Genomic DNA, 24,412 nt, shown 5'->3' with positions numbered 1-24,412 from the left:
AAACGCCTCCTTCTTAGATGTTTCTTGGCTTTTCTTCCCCCACCCACACCCCCCAGTAACTGACTTGGGGTATGATGGAGCACAGATCCTAAAGAAGACACAAAGAAGTCTAGAATAAGACTGATTCCACCTTATTCCTTATTCAAGAGATAACATTACACCCCACTTTGAAGTACCAAAAACTATCTTAAAAGGAGTGTCTTCAACTTTATTTAGGGACATATCTAAAGACGATAGAGTGAGAAACACAGGTAATACATAGGGTGGCATTACTTTAAGCATTCTTTGCAAGGAAAGCTGAGTGCCTTAGAGATTAATATCGTTCCAAGATTTCTAAATGAAAGATCCAGGGACAGAAAACATAGGCAGAGGTGTTAGGGGACCTATTCTTACATTGTATGTTTGTTTAAAGTAGCTCAGAGCAGAGAGGCTTTACACACATTGCACCACTCATTGATATAGTCCCTAAACTGGGCTATGTTTTTGCTTGTATTGCAGAACTAAGTACAGGACTTAGTGTATAAAAGGCCTTAAGAAGAGTTTGTTTACTATGACTAAGGAGGTCATAGAGGAAGGAGAGATGAAGCTTTGCTAACAGTGAAGAAAATACTGTAAAGACAGGATGGGGAGTGTCAAGGGCCTTGTCTTTTTTTTTTTTTTTTTTTTTTTAGACAGAGTTTTGCTCGTGTCACCCAGGCTGGAGTGCAGTGGCATGATCTCGGCTCACTGCAACCTCTGCCTCCCGGGTTCAAGCGATTCTCCTGCCTCAGCCTCGCGAGTAACTGGGACTACAGGCATGTGCCACCACGCCCGGCTAATTTTTTGTATTTTTAGTAGAGACAGGTTTTCACCGTGTTAGCCAGGATGATCTCAATCTCCTGATCTCGTGATCTGCCTGCCTCAGCCTGCCAAAGTGCTGGGATTACAGGTGTGAGCCACCGCGCCCGGCCTTTTGGCCCTTGTCTTTTTATGATTGGGGGTGAGAGGGTGAGACTTGGAGGGGCACAGGAGCAGAGAGACAGACCCCTCTTCAACCTATGCCCGAAATCTCCAGTTTGGATACAACAACAATACTCCCAAACTATTACTCAGCAGCTATATTTCTGGCAAATGTGGAGGAGTCTGTTCCAACAAGCCTGTCTTGAAACAATCAAGAACTGCTTAGATATCCCTGTTTCCACTAGAGGGCCTCATGTATTCATTCCCTTTCCAACACCCACCAAAAGTATGTATATATTATGTGTGTGTATGTATGCATACACAATACCCACACATGCATATACCCTTCTAGTCAGAGGTCTCCCCTCCCCCTTCTTCCCACCCCCAGGTGTAAGAAGGACGATTCCAGGAACCTAAGGCTTTGTTACTCTGCCCCATTTTCAATGAAGGGTAGGAGGGAGTTAGACAGGGGTTGGGGCGGGGCCAGTGAGCAGGATGCCTGGGTCTCCAGTTCCTGCCAGTAAGTCCCTAAGCCTCCATCTCTCTCCCTTGCTGTACCACCTTCACCACCATCCATGCGACCCCAAGAGCCTTAATGACTCTAGAAGAGACTCCAGGCAGGGGAAGCTGAAAGGACCTTTCACTCCCTACTTTTGGCCAGGGCCTTCTGTGCCACCTGCCAAGGCCAGCAGGTAAAGTGGGAGGATGAGGGCGTGGAGAAAGGGTGGACATAGACCAAAGTGCAAACCTCCACCCTAGAATTAAGGAGAGGACATGAGTCTTGACAGGAGGTGTCCTTAGACTGGGGAAAATAGGTCTAAAAGGAAAGAGGAACGTGAAGAAGGTGGGGAGATTGTCTCAAGCAGGGTAGAGCCCGGGGCGGGAGGGAGGTGTTTGGTCAGGTTGTGGAGTTTGGGACTCTGGGCTTGCCCCCGTGGGATCTCCTGAGTGTGAAGTCAGTGGTGGATGGAAGGGAGTTGGTCAGGGAAGTTCAGGATGGCAGCAATCAGGAGAGAGTGAGACGTTGGTTGGGTGCCCAACTGCCGAGCTGTTCTGTTAGCGGCCCGCCCGGTATCTTGGCCTCCCAGGTTTGGGATGAAGGGAGAGGCTGTGAGTGATTAGAAAGAAGGGAAAATAGAAGCAGAGCTGCCGCCGGCGCGGGAAGAAGATGAGGAGCGCAGCAAATGGAGAAAATGTGTCCAAAGCCCCGGACATATTCGAGGGAGGGTGGAGCAGGTTATGGTGAACTGGAAACCTAGAAACGGGCCTCTCCAACTTCGAAGTTCCCAGAGTCGGGGGCGCCGGGCGCGGGCGCGGCGGGCAGGCTGGGGTGGGGGGCGGGCAGCTATGTCGTCAGGAACGGGGCGGCCCCGCTGCGGCCGCGTCTGCCTGGCCCGTCCCCTCCAGCCCAGCTCGGGCTCCAGCTCCAGCGCCGGCGCTTCAGCTGCGACCGCGAGCCCTCTCAAGCAAGGTAGAGACCCCGCGAGCCCCCCAGCGCCCCACCCTCCCCCATCGGAAAAGGACAGGGGTAGGGAAGCCGAGGACCCACGGGCTGCGTTCGTGCTGCTGGGTCGGGAAGGAGGAAGCGTGACAGCTGGAGCGGGTATCGAGAAGGGTCTGCGCTGGGACGCGGGGGTGCAGCGGGAGGGCTGGGCCAGAACCCGGTGGGTAACGTTTCCCAGACCTTCCCCTCCATCCCTCCCGCTCATTCGAAGGGATGGTGAAGCCCGGTTCCTGGGACCCGACTCCGAGGGAAGTCCTCTTCGGAACCTCCACAGTGCCGCACGGGTGGAGAAGGGTTCTTGTTTGGCCTCCAGGTCCCCAACTTCCCACCCCCATCCTCTCCCCACCTGTCACTGGGAAGTTTCTGAAAATACCTGAGTCTGAATCTCACTTTTCACCTTGATAGGAGAAATGAGCCTTCCTGAGGAAGAATGGCAAATATTACTGGGCATCTCTTCAGCCTCAGCACAGACAAGCCCACATCCCCCAACCATGCCAGTATCGTAACTTCCTCCTATACTACGCAATGACACCCTCTACACACACACACACACACACACACACGCACACACACACACACACACACAACCCCCTCAGCCAGGTAGCACTGCAGTCTTCAGTGTTTGTGGAGGCTTAATAAGTTTTGAGGCTTCAAGCAAATGATTCCCTCTTGAGGGCTACCTACTAGCAGCAACGGTCAGGGAGAGGTGGAGGATACAGTCTATGATGTGACTAAGGAATTCAGAAGTCCAGGTAATCAGGCCTGGGCCCTCAAATTCGGAGCTCCTGCCCCCCTGGGGCAGCCTCAATATTCTGGAGACATAGCTATTTCCTGAGTAATGGTCGACTTAAAGGACTTGGAATGTGAGCAATGAACGCTTAAGTGAAAAAAGGAAACTTTAAATACTAACACAGGCTTTGGAAACAATATTTATCTCTTGGTTAAAATTTTAGTATTTGATGTTTAAAATTAGATCCAGAGAGCCATGAGCTCTAAGATTTAGTGGAATGTACTAAGGATGGGTGTCTAGAGTCTGACTGTGCCCTTAAGAGAGTAATTCTCTCTCTATGCCTCAATTTCCTCCTCTGTAAAATATGAGGGTTGGTGACTCCCAGCTCTGTGGATGTTCTAAGATTCTCTGCCTCCAAGTCAACTTCTTCCTTTCTCGCCCCAAGTGGGTAGGGGCGGGCAGGGAAACCAGAGGAGGGAAGGGAAGGGTGAGTCACAAATAGCTGGCAGGCTGGCAGCAGACCCCACCCTCCCAGCCCTGGCCTTCGCCTAGACTAGCCCAGGTTATAGCCTCAGGGTTGGGATGGACCTGGAGGAAAAAAAATGGACTTGTTCTAGGTCTTTAAGTCCCCAGGATCCCACAGTTCCTGAAGGATCCCTTCAGCTCCAGGGATAGCTAAACTTTCAGTCAGAGAAGTCAAGGAAACCACTGAAAAGATCCCAAGAGCACTCGTTTCCAAGATTCCAGCCCAGGGGTGTCCTTGAACCCTGAGAGTCTAGCTCTAGCCACCTCGTCATCCTCCCAGAGGCAAAGTTCAGAATCCTGATACTACATGTTTGCACCTGACAGATATATTAATAACAAGGGGTAAGACGTACAACTGGGCTTCACTGATGCTAGCAGTCCCTGAAATTTATGCCTTCCTTGTTCAAAGACATCATTTTTCCTCATCTCCAGAAATGTTTCTCTAGGTTCTACCCTTGTGTAATAATGATAATAGCTGATGTTCATTGAGTTCTTATTCTGTGCCATGCTGTTTGCTGAGTACATTGCATATATCATCTTATTTAATGCCCACATTGTGACTGATTTCTGTAGGTGCCCACTTTACTGATGAGAAAACTGAGGCTCAGGGAGATGAAATGACCTTTTAAAGAGCTAGGATTCTGATCCTTGCCTGTCCAATTTGCAAGTCCATTCTCTTAACTTCTACTGTATACTACTTCTCCAGGTTTAAGACCTGGGGAGCTAGGAAGGAGCAAGAAAGAGTTAGATCATTGTAAAAAGAGAGGCAGAGAAGAAGCCTGTCCTCTCTCCTTTGCATTGTAACTTGTTTGCTCCCTCCTTGTCACTTTCTCCCTCAGATTCCATTTCCTAGAACTTTGGAGTCATCTTAGAATCCCCAGGGGTAATCAGAGAGGCTAATTAAGCTATAGAGGCCCCATTAGCCATAAGACTATTAGTATTCATTAGATCTGTTGGCAGCAGAAGTTGGACTATGGTCATTGAAAAGTGCCAGATGGGTAGAGTCCTTTCTCTAGAATGTCAGTATCCCAGAACCCTCTTCTGAGTGTTCCCAGAGAGCTGCTGGAATAGGAATGGTGTGCTGCATAAAAGTAGGCAGCAGAGATGTCCCAAGGGAAGAGGCTGCAGAGAAAGTTCTTGCATCATCAGAAAGGAAAAGGGCTGGGCTGTTCTTGAACACCCAAACTGCTTCCCTAACCCAACAAGCCCTAAATGAGTGGGTGGAGATCAGGGTGTTTGATGGGGTAGTCAATAAGTGCTTTTCAGCATCATTCATTTATTTAACAAATATTTATTTAGCACCTACTCTATGTACTACAAATTATCTCCTTTCCTCTGACTGTCAGGTGGACACTCTGGCATCCTATTCCCATGTAACCATATTTGGATTAATAGCCCCAAATTATGAATCCCCAGCTTTACACAATCATGTGTACAACCAATATTGAGCACCCACTACATACTGGGAAGGGTATCCCAGGCAGACAGAACAGTAAGACTCATTGCTCTGAGCAGGGGAGAGCTTGGCATGCCTGAGGAACAGAAAGGAGTACAGTGAGACCAGATGGCGGGGTGTGAGGAGAGAGTGGAACAAGAGGAGGGCAGAGTGACAAACAGAGGCACTACCACATGGCCTTGGGCTGGAGCCTTGGATTTTCCATCTATCAACTGCCTTAGGAAATCCAAGCTTCTCTGAGCTCCAGTTTCTTCATCTGTAGAATGGTTATGCCAATAATTTCCTATGTCTGATGATTTGATTCTAATTGTTAGTATAATAATAACTAGCATTTCTTGTAAGCCTCCTAAATGTCAGGCATTGTATGAGTGACTTTTCATATATTGTTTTACGTAAGCCACACAACTGTGAAAAATGGTTCTCATTCTCCCCATTTTGCAGATATAACTTCCCCAAGTCACACAGTGGTATCAGAGCTAAGAATGGGACCCAGATATGACTGATCCTAGTTCTGTTCCAAAACCGTGCTGTATTATATTAACGTAAGATATGTTATTATCATTATTGAATCAAGGAAAGTCGCCCACTGCACCTTGGTCCCTGGATCCAGTAGCCAAAACCTGGGGCTCCCTAAGCACTGCTGACCTAGCGGAGTGGAAGGAAGTTCCCAGGAGCCGAGACACTAGCAGCACTCGGCTCCATCGTCCCAGGACTGGGAAACACTAGATCTGTTGGCAGCAGAAGTTGGATTATAGTCATTGAAAAGTGCCAGATGGGTAGAGTCCTTTCTCTAGGATGTCAGTATCCCAGAACCCTCTTCTGAGGAAGAGACTCTGTGGGTACCCAGAGTCTCTTCCCCTGCCTCTTCCCTACCCCGCGCCAAGTCCCCACCCTTCCCTAGTGGAGCTCCGCGGAACGCAGTCCAGGCGGGGCCGGGGCTAGGGACCTTGCCAGAGCTGGTTCTGTGTCGCGCGTCAGAAGCGCTAGAGGTCGTTGCGTGGCGTGGGTGGCTCGGGGAGTGGGTGGCTGAGCGGAGCTGGGGTCCCTGGCCAGAGGCGGAACAAAATGGGGTCATGGCCAGGAAGACGCGCTAACGCAGTAAGAGTCACTCAGAGGGCCGGAACTGCCGGAACTGCCGAAGACCGGAGATGGGAGAGAGCTCAGGATGGGGAGAGTCTGCAGAGATTGACGATGGCGGAAGAAAGCGCAGAAACAGACAAGGGACACACCCACAGAAACATATATAGACTGAGAAAGCCGGGTGCGGGTGGGAAGGTGAGGGTGGTCAGATGAATCAAGATAGGTTGGGGGAGAGGGAGAAGGATCCAGAAATGGAGAGACAGAGATGAGTCAGAGAAACAGAGACAGAGGACAGACACTGTCAGGGAAGGTAGAGGCATAGGGAAAAGGGACACAGGGAAAGGAAGATATTTAGGGAGGGACTAGGAGAGAAGGAAAGAACAAAAAATAATAGTGGGAGTAGAGACAGAATGGAACAGACAGAAGAAAAGACACCCAGACAGCTGGCTCTTCCCACTGTACGCTCTGTCACCTTTCCCCAGGCCTACCCTCTGAAGAGGTCCAAGCAACGGAAGTACTACTACGAAGCTGCCTTTCTGGCCATCCTTGAGAAAAACAGACAGATGGCCAAGGAGAGGGGCCTAATAAGCCCCAGTGATTTTGCCCAGCTGCAAAAATACATGGAATGTGAGTCTTCCTGTCAGGCCTTCAGTTCTGGAGACCCTGCCCCAGAGAATCCCTCCTCCTCCTCATTACACCCCCTGCCCCCCAGCTTCCTCAGTGGCTTTGAGCAGTGTGCTGCTCAGATGTGCCCATGACTGGAAATGGGAGGAGTGGGAGATGGGGAGATGTCAGAAAAAGATCCGGATCTACCACAGTCTAACTGGGCTGCATTGTGCAAGGTCTCGGCTCTCTACCCACCTTCGCTATACCTGGACTGCTTGCTCCAGCTCTCAGAGAAGAGGAGTAAAGAGTGGTACTGTTTTGGAGGATCTGAAATATTTTTCCCTCTGTATTTCTGTGTTTCTTCTTGGAATTTCTTCATCTCATTTGAATCTTTTTTCCTGCTGGATTTCTCTGGCAAGAGAACTCAGCTGGACTAATAATGCTGTTCTCTTACTCTCTCTACACCCTAGACTCCACCAAAAAGGTCAGTGATGTCCTAAAGCTCTTCGAGGATGGCGAGATGGCTAAATATGTCCAAGGAGATGTGAGTGGCAGCTGGGAAATCTTCTTCTTGATCAACTCTTCCCATCTTTGTTTTTGATCCCCAACTTCCAGGAATTATTCTGGGCCTGCCCCTCACTATCCCCTCTAGAGATACCCTAGTGTCCATTGTCACTCTGACTATTGCTTTAGGATAAAACAAGGGATTCTATTAACTCAGGACTTAATCAAAGAAACCATACTCCTGCCTCAGATGCTTCTCAGCTCTGCATTTATTATCCCTGTCCCCGCTACTCCCAATTCTTCAGCCCCAGCTCTGACCTTGCAGACTCCCCAGGATAATGCTCACTCTCATTATAGGCCATTGGGTACGAGGGATTCCAGCAATTCCTGAAAATCTATCTGGAAGTGGATAATGTTCCCAGACACCTAAGCCTGGCACTGTTTCAATCCTTTGAGACTGGTCACTGCTTAAATGAGACAAATGTGACAAAAGGTATGGTCAAGCAGGTAGGACTGGGCTAAGCCTCTGGCAGAAAAATCAAACTAGTATGGATTTGGGGATGAGAATTAACTTGAGTCACATGTTGTGCAGGTTGGGGGAAATTGGTGGAGAATAGTCAGGCTGGTCTAGGAGCTAAAGGGAGGAAAGGTAAAGGGGAAAGGTAAGTCGAGGGCAGTGGCTCACACCTGTAGTCCCAGCACTTTGGGAAGCTGAGGTGGGAGGATTGCTTGAGGCCAGGAGTTCAAGGTGCAGTGAGCAGTAATCATGCCACTGCACTCCAGCCTCAGTGACAGAGCGAGACCCTGTCTCTCAAAAAAATCAGTAAATCTTTTTTTTTAAAAAAGGGAGAGGTGGGACAAACAAAGGATAAAACATGAGCCAAAGTGGAGAGAGCCCTGACTTCTGATCTGCTTTTTTGTAACCAGATGTGGTGTGTCTCAATGATGTTTCCTGCTACTTTTCCCTTCTGGAGGGTGGTCGGCCAGAAGACAAGTTAGAATGTGAGTTGCCCTTCTGAAGTGAGGTGGCAGGGCAGTGAAGGGAGAGAGAGGTGTTTCCCATCCTCCTTTCCCTTATTCCTTCAGGATTCCTAAAGGCTGACAGGTCTAGACAAAGGTGGGGCCAGAGAATGAGCCCATTTCCTGTGTTCTCCCAGACTATTTATACCTAATACCCTTCACCATAGTCACCCCAGTACCCATGTCTTGTGCATTCCCATGTAGGCGGCCTAGGATGTCCTTGGGATATGGATTGTGTATTGTCTCCCCTGACACATTCACTGAGGGTGGAGTCCATGCCTGTTTTCCTTTCCTTTTTGTCTCTCTCTCAGTCCCATCCCAGGCTCTAGGCTTCTCACCCAAAAGCTCTCTCCCTGTCTCTTTGTTTCCCCCATATTCTGGTATGAATTCTTTGGGTATCTCTCACAAACTGACCCTGGCCCCCCTAAAACACCCCACAGTCACCTTCAAGCTGTACGACACGGACAGAAATGGGATCCTGGACAGCTCAGTGAGTTGGGGACCCTGTATGCTGGGCAAGGGAATATGTGTTAATTTGTCTGCACCCTCCTGCCCCAACTCTTCCAGGGTCTTAAGAAACAGAAGAGGATGGGGGGAGAGGTTGAGTCCTCTAGGACTAAATTTGAAAGTAAGTCCCAAGCTCTTGACCCCTCAAAGAGAATGCTGGAGACATGAATTGGGTCTGCCTTACAAACATACAAACACATTTATTTACTTGGCAGACGTACCTGAGAATGAGAGGTGTGAATCTGGGGTGGAACCCAGGAACACTGATTTCTGGAAAAGAGTTTGGATGGTGGTAGTAAAGGGGATATGGCTGTGGCTCTTGCCCTTTTTGCTCCAGGAAGTGGACAAAATTATCCTACAGATGATGCGAGTGGCTGAATACCTGGATTGGGATGTGTCTGAGCTGAGGCCGGTAAGGCAGCTCTTCCTTCATGTCCTTTCTTGTACCTTCTTCCCTGGTGAGTCCTGCATCTGCCTTACTTCATCTCTGACAGGCAACCTGGTTCCCTTGGCTAGGATGGCTGGGCTGGATATCCTAAGAGGCAGTGGAGAGGTGTTGGGTCTGAAGACCCACTCATACTGAAAGTCCCTTTCCACTCTGTGCTCAGATTCTTCAGGAGATGATGAAAGAGATTGACTATGATGGCAGTGGCTCTGTCTCTCAAGCTGAGTGGGTCCGGGCTGGGGCCACCACCGTGCCACTGCTAGTGCTGCTGGGTCTGGAGATGGTGAGTAGGAGAGACTTTGGGGGATGAGTAAGACAGCCTTGGGTTATGCTTGCCAGGATTGGTCCTGTAAGGGCTTTGACACTCCCTGGCATCTACTGTGCCTTCCTAGACTCTGAAGGACGATGGACAGCACATGTGGAGGCCCAAGAGGTTCCCCAGACCAGTCTACTGCAATCTGTGCGAGTCAAGCATTGGTCTTGGCAAACAGGGACTGAGCTGTAACCGTGAGTAATGGGAGCTGGGAGGTAGGGGAAGAGGGTCAGCCCAGCTATCTGTGGGAGCTTGACGCTGTAAACTTAGAAAGACCTAGGTTTGAATCCTGGGCTCTGCCACTGACTAGTTATGTGACCTTGGGAAAGCCACATCACTTCTTTAAGCCTTAGTTTCCTCAACTGAAAATGAGGTAATTGTGAGCATTAAAAAAGTTGTGCAAGAAAAGTGCTTCAGATGGTGCATGCACATACTATAAGATGCAATAAAAAATATCTATTATGATTACTGTTGCTGTTAGACCTGGGCCTCCCAAGCATTATCCAGCTCAGTTCCTGCCTGGCACATGGATGGTGTGGGGCAGGCATGCAGTAGCAGCTGATCTTTTAGGAGGAAGAGTAAGGAAAAGGCGTGGGTTTTGGAGGTGGGCACTTCACCCCGAACTTTTATTCTGCTACACCCTCAAGCAAGGGATCACATATCTGATCCTGCCTCACCCTCAGGTAAGAAGGAAATAGGGGGAGAGGCTCAGCTAAGCCTCCCAACTTCTTCCTTCTCCCTCAGTCTGTAAGTACACTGTTCACGACCAGTGTGCCATGAAAGCCCTGCCTTGTGAAGTCAGCACCTATGCCAAGTCTCGGAAGGACATTGGTGTGAGTGATCTCATGCCTCCACCCCCAACATCACCTACATCCTGGCCCTGGCCCTGGCCCTTGGCCCATTGCTGCCCTCAGCCCCTCCCTCCCCTAGGTCCTGCTCAGACCCTCCCAGACAAGGAACTGCCTTTCTCCCCAAGGTCCAATCACATGTGTGGGTGCGAGGAGGCTGTGAGTCCGGGCGCTGCGACCGCTGTCAGAAAAAGATCCGGATCTACCACAGTCTGACCGGGCTGCATTGTGTATGGTGCCACCTAGAGGTCAGTTTGGGAGCCATCCCTTCTGGGTGCGTCTTAGGGCCCCGCAGAGCTGCCTTCTCCACGGGCCTCCGGCCACACCTCCTTTACAGGCACAGTTGCCCCTGCTCCCAAGGGCTCTTTCCAGCCCAGACTGCCAGGTTGAGAGGAGACAGGGTTACCTTCGTGATCTCTCTGTGCCCACCTCGTCTTTCAGATCCACGATGACTGCCTGCAAGCGGTGGGCCATGAGTGTGACTGTGGGCTGCTCCGGGATCACATCCTGCCTCCATCTTCCATCTATCCCAGTGTCCTGGTGAGACCCTCGGCAGCAGCGGGGAGGGGACAGGAGTGCCTCCCCGATTTCCCACACGCACAGAGTGGCATTTAGAATAGAGAGCTCATACTTTTAGGATTCAAGTCAGACCCCTCTATTTAGGGATTCACGCACAATACAGCTTTCCTTCCCTCTACTTTCTTCCCCTCCCAGGCCTCTGGACCGGATCGTAAAAATAGCAAAACAAGCCAGAAGACCATGGATGATTTAAATTTGAGCACCTCTGAGGCTCTGCGGGTACAGGGCTGAGAGTCTTGGGCTTCATGATGGGGGCAGGTTTTTCACTGGAGCCCTCATGGGTGGGAATGAAGTGGGAGAGCCTGGTGGGGGGCGGTTGATGCTCACTCTCCAGAAACTCCACCATGGTAGGGGAGGGAAGGGGAGGGAAACAGGAGGGAGGGGGGAAATATCTTGGTGGAATGCTAGCCCTCTGCCCCTGTCTCCTGGGCCCACCTTAACTCTGACAAAATCCTGCTTTCTTTATCCTTATTTTCTTCCCCCAATGCAGATTGACCCTGTTCCTAACACCCACCCACTTCTCGTCTTTGTCAATCCTAAGAGTGGCGGGAAACAGGGGCAGAGGTGAGGAGAAATATATTGGGTCTTCTAAGATGAGAGGGAGGGCCTGCCTGCAACACTTAGAAGGTGGAAGGGGATGTGTGTGTCTGGAGGGGCATACCTTGAGGAACACACGAAGAGGGTGAGGTTCAGAAGATCACCCCCAACCCCCACGCCTGCCATGAACTTTTCTTTTTCCCACACACAGGGTGCTCTGGAAGTTCCAGTATATATTAAACCCTCGACAGGTGTTCAACCTCCTAAAGGATGGTCCTGAGATAGGGTGAGCACAGGTTAGGGACTGTATCACAGTGTTTTCGTGGGTCTGTGTATCTGTATATGTTAGGAGAGTGCAGGAAAGAGTGCAGGTTGGGAGAGGAGGGCTAGAGATCCCCAAGAGGCCAGAATTCAGAATATTTCCTTCCCTAGGGTCACTGGGTATCCCATCCTCCGAGCTCTCTGGCCCATCTTTGTCCTGCTCTCAAAGAATGAAGATCCAATTTTTCCCTAACCACTGAGGAGTGGCTATAACTTTCCCCATTGTTCTTTTCTGTGACCTTCATAGAAACTCAAGTCTTTTGACAAAAAGGAGGAGGGTCCTACGGAATGAGAGACAAGAAGCAATCTGCCTGCCCAGGACTTGGGTAGCCTCAGTCCTGTTATCCTTCTTCATCTTCTCTCTCCCCTTTGTCTCAGGCTCCGATTATTCAAGGATGTTCCTGATAGCCGGATTTTGGTGTGTGGTGGAGATGGCACAGTAGGCTGGATTCTAGAGACCATTGGTCAGTGCAGGGAGGGGCGTGGGGAAGGTATTGGGGTCGTAGTCTTGCAGAGCTAACTCACTCCATCCTTCTCTTCACCTGCCTCCGCAGACAAAGCTAACTTGCCAGTTTTGCCTCCTGTTGCTGTGTTGCCCCTGGGTACTGGAAATGATCTGGCTCGATGCCTAAGATGGGGAGGAGGTAAGTGGTTAGAAATTGTTTTGCTGTAGGCTGAGAGGAGTTGTGTAGGAAGGGAAAGGCACTTAGAGAAGAAACTAGACATCTGGTATGGAAAGGATTGGGGAAGAAGAGGGGCACAGACAGGTGGATACAAAAGTGGAATGTCCAAAAAGAAGAGAGCTTTGGAAGAAGCAGGACCACAGTCTGAACCTAGAAGGGTCAAGGGTGATAGTCCCCTTTCCTGTAAATATTTTTATGTTTCTCCCAACCAACTCTTATGGCTCAGAGAATCAAGGAATATGGGGGTGGGGAACAATGTGTGAATAAGGAAGGTTGTATAAGAGCTAAGCCAGATGCTGAGTGATGGAGCTAGCAGGGAGCTTGGTCATGACTCATTCACTCATTCAAACAATTAACCAGGTAGTCATTAATTAATTCACTATGATTTCTTTCCAAGTATTGCAATAGTCTCCTAACTGCTCTCCCATTTCTAATCTCTTATGCCTTTCAAACAGAAAGAGTTTGAGGGATGGTATTGGTAGATAAAGAGGTCAGTGTAGGGCAGATTGTGTTTGAGGAATCTTGGAGTTGAAGTTATTGGGTTCAGGGTCCAGCTCTAAGATCTTGCTGGAGATCTTAGGGAATAGAGATCTGCTAAGGGCAGCGGAAGGCATTCTAGGTGGAGGAAGTAGTGTAAGGCCAGAGGAGCCACCAAACAACATGGTGGTGCATTGGGGGAACTGTAAGTCATTCATCATGATTGGAACATAGGGTGAAAGGTGGAAAATGTGGAGAGGGAAGACTAGTTGAGCAGAGTCCAGATGATGGAGGGTTATGAATACTGTGCCAGGGAGTTTTTAATTTTATCCTGCCAGAGATTGCAAGCTGACAGCCCACAGTAATGATTTTGTGTTGTTTTGTATTAGTTGCCTTGCAGTGTTTTCAATTTCTTTGTACTTGATTATTTCTAAGTGGGACATGTATTCTTCAGTTTATCACAATCCCCTTGGCTCCCTGCTAGTCACTTATTCACTTTCACTTTCTTTTTTTTTTTTTTTCTTGAGATGGAATCTCGCTCTGTTGCCCATGCTGGAGTGCAGTGGTGCCATCTCAGCTCACTGCAACCTCTGCCTCCCAGGTTCAAGTGATTCTCCTGTCTCAGCCTCCTGAATAGCTGGAAATACAGGTGTGTGCCATCACGCCCTGCTAATTTTTGTATTTTTAGTAGAGACGAGGTTTCACCATGTTAGCCAGGATGGTCTTGAACTCCTGACCTCAAGTGATCTGCCCACCTAGGCTTCCCAAAATGTTGGGATTACAGGTGTAAGCCACCATGCCCAACCCACTTTACCATTCAAGCCACTCAGGTATTTGAGTGTGCAATCCCTGAACTATGAGCAAACTCTTTTTTTTTCTTTTCTCTTTTTTTTTTTTAACTCAATCAAACAAGCAGCAGTGAGGGGGAACTCGATGTAAGTAAAAGATGTAACTAAAAGAACAAATAGGAAGAAATATCTCTGAGTGCTCATTATAACTTAAGTTTTATGTATAGACATATAACCAATTCTTTGACCAGTTTTCAGATCCTCAACATCTGACTTCTTCATTTATAATATTAGATATTTTGAAATTACATATTTTATGTCTTCCCTGTATTCTGCAAACAAAAATCAAGTTAGCATAAACAAGCAAACAAGTTAGCAGAAAACATTGCAGTTTTCTGCTAACTCAACCTGAATCATGACAATAAGGATATAAATGTAGCACTAATGAAAATGTATGTTGGGCTGGGCACGGTGGCTGATTCCTGTAATCCCAACACTTTGGGAGGCCAAGGTCAGAAGATCACTTTAAGCCAGGAGCTGGAGACCAGCCTGGACAACAAAGTGAGACCAAGTCTCTACAAAATATTTTTTTAAAAATTAGCTGGGCATGGTGGCACGCACCTGTAGTCCCAACAACTCAGGAGGTGGAGGCTGGAGGATTCCTTGAGCCCAGGAGTTTCAGGCTGCAATGAGCTATGATTGGGCCACTGCACTCAATCCTGGCTGACACAGTGAGATCTCATCTCTAAAAATAAATAAACACACAAATAAATAGCCAGGCATGGTGGCACATGCCTATAGTCCCAGCTGAGGCTGAGGCGGGAGGATTGCTTCAGCTGAAAAGATCAAGGCTGTAGTGAGCCATGATTGCACCACTGCACTCCAGCCTGGGCAACAGTGTGAGACTTTAAATTAAAAAATAAAAAGGAAAACATGTTGACACTGAAAAAATCATAAGGTTCGAAGAGGGGGGATTGAAAGGATTATCACTATGGGAGCTCTGTGGAAGATGGATTGTAGGAAGGAGACAGAATAGGAAATTACCTGTTTGCAGTAGTCCAGACAAGAGATGATGAACACAGAAGCCAAGGCAGCAGCAGTGGAGTTAATGAGGTAGAAGCCACAGCTCTGGATAACTGATAGGTTGTGGAGAAGGAGGTAGAGACAAGTCTAGGACATTTCCTAGGTTTGTGGATTCAGCAGATGGAGGTGGCATTTATTTATTCATTTATTCATTTATTTATTTTTATTTATTTATCTTTTTGAGACAGAGTCTCACTCTGTTGCCTAGACTGGAGTGCAGTGGCACGATCTCAGCTCACTGCAACCTCTACCTCACAGGTTCCGGCGATTCTCCTGCCTTACCCTCCCGAGTAGCTGGGATTGCAGGTGTCCACCACCACATCCAGCTAATTTTTGTATTTTAAGTGGAGACGAGATTTCACCATGCTGGCCAGGCTGGTCTCGAGCTCCTTACCTCAGGTGATCCGCCCGCCTCTGCCTCCCAAAGTGCTGGGATTATATGCGTGAGCCACCGTGCCCAACCTTGGGGTGGCATTTATTAAGACAGGGAATATAGGAGGAAGACCAGTTTAAGGAAGAAAAATTCAGTTTGGGGCAGGTGGAGATGTTGTGGTGGGTGGTTAGAAATACATGTCAGGAATTTAGGAGAGAAGTCAAATATTTTAGGAGATACATGTTTGAGAGTCATCTGCTCCTAGGTGGTAATTGACATTCTGAAAGTAGCTGAGATTACCCAGAGAAAGAGGTAAGAGAAGGTGAACAAAGACAGCAAGATCCTGGTAAACACCCTATTTAACAGTTGAGCAGAGGAACAGGAGTTATTAAAGGGTCTGCATTAGTGTCCCATTGCTGCTGTCGCCAATTACCACAAACAGTGGCTTAAAGCAACACAAATTTATTGTCTTACAGTTCTGGATGAGAGAAGTCCAAAATGGGTCTCACTAGGCTAAAATCAAGGTGTTGGCAGGGCTGAGTTCTTTTCTAGAGGCTCTAGGGAATAATCCTTTGCTTTTTCTAGTTTCTACAGGCTGTCTGCATTCTTTGGCTCAAGGTCCCCCTTCCAACCAGTGGTCTTATCACTCCAACCCCTGCTTCCACAGTCACATCTCCTTTTACAACTCTTTTCTCCTGCCTTCCTCTTTCACTTATAAGGACCCCTGTGATTACATTGGTACCACCCAGATAATCCAGTATGATCCCCCATCTCAAAATCCTCATTTTTTTTTTTTTTTAAGACAGAGTCTCCCTCTGTTGCCCAGGCTGGAGTGCAGTGGCACAATCTCAGCTCATTGCAACCTCTGCCTCCCTGGCTCAAGCAATTCTCATGTCTCAGCCTCCCAGGTAGCTGGGCTTACAAGCCTATGCCAACACACCGGCTAATTTTTGTATTTTTAGTAGAGACAGGTTTCACCGTGCTGCCCATGCTGGTCTTGAACTCCTGACCTCAAGTGAACCACCTGCCTCAGCCTCCCAAAGTGCTGAGATTACAGGTGTGAGCTACCATGCCTGGCCCAGAATCCTCAATTTAAATGTATCTGCAAAGTCTCTTTTTCCATGTAAGGTAACATTCACAGTTTCTTTTTTTCTTTCTTCTTCTTTTTTTTTTTGTTTTTGAGAGGGAGTTTTGCTCTTGTTGCCCAGGCTGGAGTGCAATGGCACGGTCTGGGCTCAATACCACCTCTGCCTCCCAGGTTCTAGCGATTCTCCTGCCTCAGCCTCCCTAGTAGCTGGGATTACAGGCATGTGCTACAACATCTGGCTAATTTTGTTTTGTTGTTGTTGTTGTTGTTGTTTTTGGAGATGGAGTCTCACTCCATCGCACAGGCTGGAGTGCAGTGGCGCGATCTCAGCTCACTGCAACCTCTGCCTCCCAGGTTCAAGTGATTCTCCGGCCTCAGCCTCCTGAGTAGCTGAGATTACAGGCGTGCGCCATCACAACTGGCTAATTTTTGTATTTTTAGTAGAGACAGGGTTTCGCCATGTTGGCCAGGCTGGTCTCAAACTCCTGACCTCAGGTGATCCACCCGCCTCGGCCTCCCAAAGTGCTGGGATTACAGGCGTGAGCCACCTCACCCAGCAATATTCACAGTTTCTTGAGATTAAGATGTGGACATCTTTGAGAAGCTAGTATTCTGCCTACCACAAAGACTAAAAAGGAATAGTCAAAGAGAAAGGAAAGTCAAAGGAAAGTCCCTCTGTAACCGAGAGAGTGATATTTCAGAGGTTAAGTGAAGACTTTCAAGAGTTAAAATGAGAACGAAAGATACACTGTTGGCAGGAGTCATTGGTGATCTTTGCCAAAAAAGTTTCAGCAGGGTGGGATGGGCAAAAGGTAAATTACAGTGGATTGAACCCTCAATGGAGTGTGAGGAAGTGGAGACTTTTTTTTCTTTTTCTTTTTCTTTTCTTTCTTTCTTTTTTTTTTTTTGAGACAGAGTTTTGCTCTTGTTGCCCAGGCCGGGGTGCAATGGCGCGATCTCGGCTCATTGCAACCTCCACCTCCCGGGTTCAAGCGATTCTCCTGCCTCAGCCTCCCGAGTAGCTGGAATTACAGGCATGTGCCACCACGCCCAGCTAATTTTGTATTTTTAGTAGAGATGGGGTTTCTCCATGTTGGTCAGGCTGGTCTCGAACTCCTGACCTCAGGTGATCCACCTGCCTTGGCCTCCCAAAGTGCTGAGATTACAGATGTAAGCCACTGCGCCCAGCTGTGGAGACATTTTTAAAACCTTTTTTCTTCCCTGACTACAATTATAATACATGCTGGTGGTAAAAAATAACTCAAACATTTCATATACATGTGCCAAGAAAGTGAAAGCTCCCTATAATCTATGCCCTACAGTTTTGGGGGCTGTTCCTCCATGTTTTACTTCCTAGACACAAACTAACATATATTTAAACAATGAGATAATTTTATAGATGTTTTTCTTCTTTTTCTAACTTAACAGTTCATATTGATTATCATTATATTTCTATACAGTCAGGTTTGCCTCATCCATTTTAGCACTGAATAGTGTTCCGTTGTGTGAATGTGTAATCATTTATAAACAGTTCCCTATTGGTGGACATTAGGGTAGCATTCAGTTTTTTAATCTTACAAACCATGGTGCAGTGAACACTCATACATCTATCTCTGCGCACAGATATGAACATTTCTCTAGGAGAGACTTCTAGAAGTAGAATTGCTTACTCGGAGAATATGAACATTTTTATTTTATTTTATTTATTTTTTTGAGATGGAGTTCCACTCTTGTTACCCAGGCTGGAGTGCTATAGTACAATCTCGGCTCACTGCAACCTCCACCTCCGGGTTCAAGTGATTCTCGTGCCTCAGCCTCCCAAGTAGCTGGGACTAAAGGCACGCGCCACCACGCCTGGCTAATTTTTTGTATTTTCAGTAGAGACGAGGCTTCACCATGTTGGCCAGGCTGATCTCGAACTTTTGACCTCAGGTGATCCTCCCACCTCGGCCTCCCAAAGTGCTGGGATTACAAGTGTGAGCCACCACACCCAGCCGAAAATAACTATTAATAGTAAAATGTTCATGCTGGACGTGGTGGCTCATGCCTGTAATCCCAGCATTTTGGGAGGCCAAGGCGGGTGGATCATGAGGTCAAGACTTCAAGACCAGCCTGGCCAAAATGGTGAAACCCCGTCTCTACTAAAAATACAAAAATCAGCTGGGTGTGGTGGCAGGCACCTGTAATCCCAGCTACTCAGTAGGCTGAGGCAGGAGTAATCGCTTGAACCCAGGAGGCGGAGGTTGCAGTGAGCCGAGATCATGCCACTGCACTTCAGCCTGGACGACAGAGCTAGACTCCATCTCGAAAAAAAAAAAAGGTATTTTCTTTTTTAAAAAACTATTCAAATAGCTGAACATGGTGGCTCACACCTGTAATCCCAGCACTTTGGGAGGCCAAGGCTGGAGGATCGCTTGAGCCCAGGAGATTGAGACCATCCTGGGCTACACAGTGAGACCTCATCTCTATGAAAAATAAAATAATTAACCAGGCATGGTGGCACACGCTTGTGGTTCCAGATACTCAGGAGGCTGAGGTAGGAGGATAGCTTGAGCCTGGCAGGTTGAGGCTGCAGTGAGCCAGTGCACTCCAGCTTGGGCAAGAGAGCAAGATCCTGTCTCAAAAAAAAAAATTACACAAATGGGCTGGGCGCGGTGGCTCACGCCTGTAATCCCAGCACTTTGGGAGGCCAGGGTGGGTGGATCACGAGGTCAGGAGATCGAGACCATCCTGGCTAACATGGTGAAACCCTGTCTCTACTAAAAATACAAAAAATTAGCTGGGCCTGGTGGCACACGCCTGTAATCCCAGCTACTTGGGAGGCTGAGCAGGAGCATAGCTTGAACCTGGGAGGCAGAGGTTGCAGTGAGCTGAGATCATGCCACTGCACTCTAGTTTGGGCAACAGAGCCGGACTCCATCTCAAAAAAAAAAAAAAAAAACTTACATAAATAAGTCATCAGTACATTGTCACCGTAAAGATTTAAAGACTCCCCACAAAACTCCATGTACCTCCTCAGAGATAAACATTGTTTCCTATTTACAGTCATTTTTCTGTTTTTACATGCATGCACACACACACACACACATATGCATAAACAGACAACTTTTTTTTTTTTTTTGAGACGGAGTCTCACTCTGTCACCCAGGCTGGAGTACAATGGCACGATCTCAGCTCCCTGCAACCTCTGCCTCCCGGCCTCAAGCGATTCTCCCTGTCTCAGCCTCCTGAATAGCTGGGATTATGGGCACCCACCACCATGCCCAGCTAATTTTTGTATTTTTAGCAGAGACAGGGTTTCACCATGTTGGCCAGGTTGATCTCGAACTCCTGACCTTAGGTGATCTGCCCACCTCGGCCTCCCAAAGTGCTGGGATTATAGGCATGAGCCATGGCACCCAGCGAAAAATATGTTTTGATAAAATTGGATAACATTTTGATAAAAATTGCCAAAATGCTTTCCAAAAATGACTTATCAAGTCATGCTGTAGCTAACAGCAAATGAGAATGCCAATTTATTCATAAACTCATTAGCATTTGGTTTTCTGAATCTCCTTATACTTTGCCAACCTGATAGGCAACAAAAGTTAGCTAATTGTTTTAATTATGGTTCTTGAAATTGTTAGTAATACTGAGCACCTTTCCTATGCATATTGGTTATTTGTATTTTTTCTTCTATCATAGGCTTGTTTGTATTATTTGCGCATTTTTCCTTTTTTGTTTTTTGTTTCTTTCTTTGTTTTGAGATAGTCTTGCTCTGCTGCTCATGCTGGAGTACAGTGGTGAGCTCACAGCTCACCACAGCCTCGAACTCCTAGGCTCATGCAATCCTCCCACCTCAGGGTAGCCTGGACTACAGTCACATGCCACCACACCTGGCTATTTTTTTTTTTTTGAGACAGAGTTTCACTCTTGTTGCCCAGGCTGGAGTGCAGTGGCGCAATCTCGGCTCACTGCAACCTCCGCCTCATGGGTTCAAGTGATTCTCCTGCCTCAGCCTCCCAAGTAGCTGGGATTACAGGTGTCCGCCACCACGCCTTGCTGATTTTTTGTATTTTTATAGAGATGGGGTTTCACCATGTTGGCCAGGCTGGTCTGAAACTCCTGACCTGGTGATCTGCCCTCCTCGGCCTCCCAAAATGCTGGGATTACAGGCGTCAGCCATCGCACCCGGCCTACACCTGGCTAATTTTTATTTTATTTTATTTTATTTTATTTTATTTTTTATTTTTTGAGACGGAGTCTTGCTCTGTCACCCAGGCTGGAGTGCAGTGGCGCAATCTCGGCTCACTGCAAGCTCCACCTCCTGGGTTCACGCCATTCTCCTGCCTCAGCCTCCTGAGTAGCTGGGACTATAGGTGCCCACCACCACGCCTGGCTAATTTTTTGTATTTTTAGTAGAGACAGGGTTTCACCGTGTTAGCCAGGATGGTCTCGATCTCCTGACCTCGTGATCTGCCCGCCTCAGCCTCCCAAAGTACTGGGATTACAGGTGTGAGCCACTGACACCTGGCCAATTTTTATATTTGTTGTAGAGATGAGGTTTTGCCATATTGTCCAGGCTGGTCTCAAACTCCTGGCCTCAAGGGATCACCCGCCTCAGCCTCCCAAAGTGCTGGGACTACAGGAGTGAGCCACTGCGCCTGGCCTTGTTTGTTTGTTTTTTGAGATGGGGTCTCACTATGTTGGCCAGGCTGGTCTCGAACTCCTGGGTTTGAGCAATCCTCCTGCCATGTAGCTGGGATTATAGGGGCTACCATGTCCATCTAGTTTTAAATTTTAATATAATTATATTTATCTATCTTTTTCTTTTGGGCTTCTAGTTTTGTATCCATTCAAAGATTATAAAAACATTTACTAATGTTTTCTTCTAGTACAAATTCTGGCCAGGCGCAGTGGCCTGTAATCCCAGCACTTTGGGATGTTTGGGGTATGGATGGTCACATCATGCAGGTAGCGAGCATAGAACCCAGTAGGTAGTTTTTCATGCTGCTCCTCCCTTTCCCCAGCACCATTTATTGAATAATCTATCTTTTCCCCATTTATTTGAAATGACATCACATACTAAATTTCTATATATACTTGAGTCTATTTGGGGGCTCTCTATTCTTTACTATTGAACCTTTTATTGCATTCACTCTGCCTGTATAACACTGTTTACACATGGTTGCTTTGTACTGTGGTCTGTCTGAATGGGGAGTGAAAGCATCAGGGGTCAAGGGTGAGAGAGGATTATCCCCATTTGTCACCCATCTTTTTCAGCATTCTCCTGGCTATTCTCTCCAACCTTCCAGATGACTGTTGGCACCATCTTTGCATATCCACACACATTGGAAACATTCACCCTCCACACAGCATGGAGGAAAGGTCCATGGGAGCTGTGACCATGCACCCTGCCCTGTCACTGGCTAGGGCTGAGAGGCTCTGTAGAAACAGGGCAGAAGGCCCCTGGGAATTTGTGGAGCTGGGAGCTGAGAAGAGTCCTCTCTGGGACCCAGAGCTCAGTGCTAACCTGTCTTCTCCACTCCTAGGGTATGAAGGACAGAATCTGGCAAAGATCCTCAAGGATTTAGAGATGAGTAAAGTGGTACATATGGATCGATGGTCTGTGGAGGTGATACCTCAACAAACTGAAGAAAAAAGTGACCCAGTCCCCTTTCAAATCATCAATAACTACTTCTCTATTGGCGTGGTCAGTGGAATGGGGCCTGGGGAGAAGGGAGAAAGGGGGGGCCAAGCAGTCAGAGGCTGGAGGAGAGCAGAAAAGGAGGGGGAGGTTAAGTGACCTGTGACACAGGGAAATTGGGAGTGCAGTACAGTGCTGAGTTGCAAGGGAAGATCTTGGGACATGCTGTGGCGAGCAGTGTGGGGACTTGGGAAAGAGGGGAGACCGGGAGGGAGAGATTGAGCTCTGTACTGACCTTCATGTCCCGAACTCTCCAGGATGCCTCTATTGCTCATCGATTCCACATCATGCGAGAGAAATATCCGGAGAAGTTCAACAGCAGGTTAGGGAAAGGAGGGGGCAGTGTGGGCATACACAGTGTCAGGAGCCAGGTTTTGACCAAGTTTGACTCAGATTGCTCAGAAGAACAGTGGCACCTCTAGGAGGTCCCCCAACCAAAGCCACCCTTGTTCCCCATGGGACTAAAGTTAGGAGGTTGATGCCCTTCCCTGTCACGTACCACCCCTGCCAGCACTGTGTAACCTGTCCCTCCCTACTGGGCCTTGTGTTGGGGCTGACACAGAATGAAGAACAAGCTATGGTACTTCGAATTTGCCACATCTGAATCCATCTTCTCAACATGCAAAAAGCTGGAGGAGTCTTTGACAGTTGAGGTGTGTGTAATAAGACTTAACCCTACATCCTTTTCAGCTTCTTAATAGCCAAGTTTCTCCCTCCATGGCACCCTTAGGAACTTCCCATATTCTTGAACCTATGCTTCTTTAACCTCCCAGCTCTCCTACCCCAATTCTCCAAGTCCTCAAGATACACTAGTCCCTATTTCCATCCCTTGCACACCTCCAAATCCTGCCTTCTCCAGTTTGTCATCTGGTGGAGGGAGCGATCACATCTATGATCATGCCATGAGGTGAGGATCTGTACCCTCCCTAACTGGGACTGTGCCCCCTCCTCTCAGATCTGTGGGAAACCGCTGGATCTGAGCAACCTGTCCCTAGAAGGCATCGCAGTGCTAAACATCCCTAGCATGCATGGTGGCTCCAACCTCTGGGGTGATACCAGGAGACCCCATGGGGATATCTATGGGATCAACCAGGCCTTAGGTGCTACAGCTAAAGTCATCACCGACCCTGATATCCTGAAAACCTGTGTACCAGGTGAGAGGAGCAGCCTTGGGAGCTGAGTGGGCAGGACGAAGGGAAAGTGTGACTCCCTATGGGGATACCCTGTTTATGTAAAACTTAACTCCCTACTTCGTCCCCAGACCTAAGTGACAAGAGACTGGAAGTGGTCGGGCTGGAGGGTGCAATTGAGATGGGCCAAATCTATACCAAGCTCAAGAATGCTGGACGTCGGCTGGCCAAGTGCTCTGAGATCACCTTCCAGTAAGGAAGACTCCACCAGGGTCCCTGAGGGAAGGTGTGGGGCTGGAGCAGCAGAAGGGTCATGGGAATGGTGGGGAGGGGCTTTACTAGATCTCCCTCAGTGACAAAAGGTCTCAAAGCCAACCTAAGAAGCAGAGTTTTGGTATTCGATTGGTAAGGAAATCACCAATGTTCCTTGGCCTCCTATAGCACCACAAAAACCCTTCCCATGCAAATTGATGGAGAACCCTGGATGCAGACGCCCTGTACAGTGAGTATTGACGATCCCAGCCAAAAATTAAACCCTTGGGCTCCATGGATCCTAAATCCCCATTCCACAGCTTCTTTACACCCTTCTGATGCCTGAACTTCCCCTGCACATCATTCATCCTAAACCCTGATTTCTCAGCCCCTGGTTTCCCTATCGTGGCCTCTCTAGGAATCTAGCAACCCACCCCAAACCCCACAGATTTCCCTCTAAATCTCTGAAGCCACAGCCCCAAAGTATCAGGTCCTGCCTCTGAATGTGCTCCCTTCCCTTCCAGATCAAGATCACCCACAAGAACCAGATGCCCATGCTCATGGGCCCACCCCCCCGCTCCACCAATTTCTTTGGCTTCTTGAGCTAAGGGGGACACCCTTGGCCTCCAAGCCAGCCTTGAACCCACCTCCCTGTCCCTGGACTCTACTCCCGAGGCTCTGTACATTGCTGCCACATACTCCTGCCAGCTTGGGGGAGTGTTCCTTCACCCTCACAGTATTTATTATCCTGCACCACCTCACTGTTCCCCATGCGCACACACATACACACACCCCAAAACACATACATTGAAAGTGCCTCATCTGAATAAAATGACTTGTGTTTCCCCTTTGGGATCTGCTAAGTAAGTGGTACACTTCCTTCTTTTATACCTTCACTCCTTAAATGACGTAGATTCTCCCAAGAAGCAACAGAAAAAC

At 48.1% G+C, this 24,412-nt stretch overlaps 1 protein-coding gene across 14 annotated transcripts; it reads left to right on the top strand.

Moving 5' to 3' along the window:
- Nucleotides 1-1,470: 1,470 nt before the first annotated feature.
- Nucleotides 1,471-24,336, top strand: DGKA (diacylglycerol kinase alpha). Of its 14 annotated transcripts, none has more exons than XM_024931105.4 (24): nt 2,233-2,410; nt 6,717-6,861; nt 7,311-7,384; nt 7,702-7,837; nt 8,272-8,346; nt 8,805-8,854; nt 9,209-9,283; nt 9,480-9,599; nt 9,709-9,823; nt 10,374-10,462; nt 10,606-10,725; nt 10,919-11,017; nt 11,192-11,275; nt 11,547-11,620; nt 11,805-11,879; nt 12,293-12,378; nt 12,469-12,558; nt 21,937-22,097; nt 22,349-22,413; nt 22,654-22,744; nt 23,047-23,245; nt 23,353-23,473; nt 23,663-23,723; nt 23,998-24,336. In XM_024931105.4, the coding sequence occupies exons 2-24, from the start codon at nt 6,798-6,800 to the stop codon at nt 24,079-24,081; spliced, it is 2,208 nt and encodes a 735-aa protein (XP_024786873.1). In that variant the 5' UTR covers nt 2,233-2,410; nt 6,717-6,797; the 3' UTR covers nt 24,082-24,336. The 14 variants fall into 14 exon arrangements, with proteins under 14 accessions (XP_063449507.1, XP_024786873.1, XP_063449506.1 ...); XM_063593438.1 differs by adding an exon at nt 5,596-5,696 and having other exon boundaries at nt 2,300-2,410; nt 23,663-24,336; XM_063593439.1 differs by lacking the exon at nt 2,233-2,410 and adding exons at nt 2,417-2,542; nt 5,596-5,696 and having other exon boundaries at nt 23,663-24,336.
- Nucleotides 24,337-24,412: the final 76 nt, after the last annotated feature.

Source organism: Pan paniscus, chromosome 10 (assembly GCF_029289425.2).
Source record: "Pan paniscus chromosome 10, NHGRI_mPanPan1-v2.0_pri, whole genome shotgun sequence".
Taxonomy (NCBI): Eukaryota; Metazoa; Chordata; class Mammalia; order Primates; family Hominidae; genus Pan; species Pan paniscus.
This window is presented reverse-complemented; position numbering and strand designations above follow the sequence as displayed.

Coding starts and splice junctions, on each gene's coding strand:
- DGKA (XM_063593432.1), top strand. CDS start 6,220: ATGGGGTCATGGCCAGGAAGACGCGCTAACGCAGTAAGAGTCACTCAG. Junction 11,880..12,292: donor AAGGATGGTCCTGAGATAGG/GTGAGCACAGGT, acceptor CCTTTGTCTCAG/GCTCCGATTATTCAAGGATG. Junction 22,098..22,348: donor ACTACTTCTCTATTGGCGTG/GTCAGTGGAATG, acceptor CGAACTCTCCAG/GATGCCTCTATTGCTCATCG.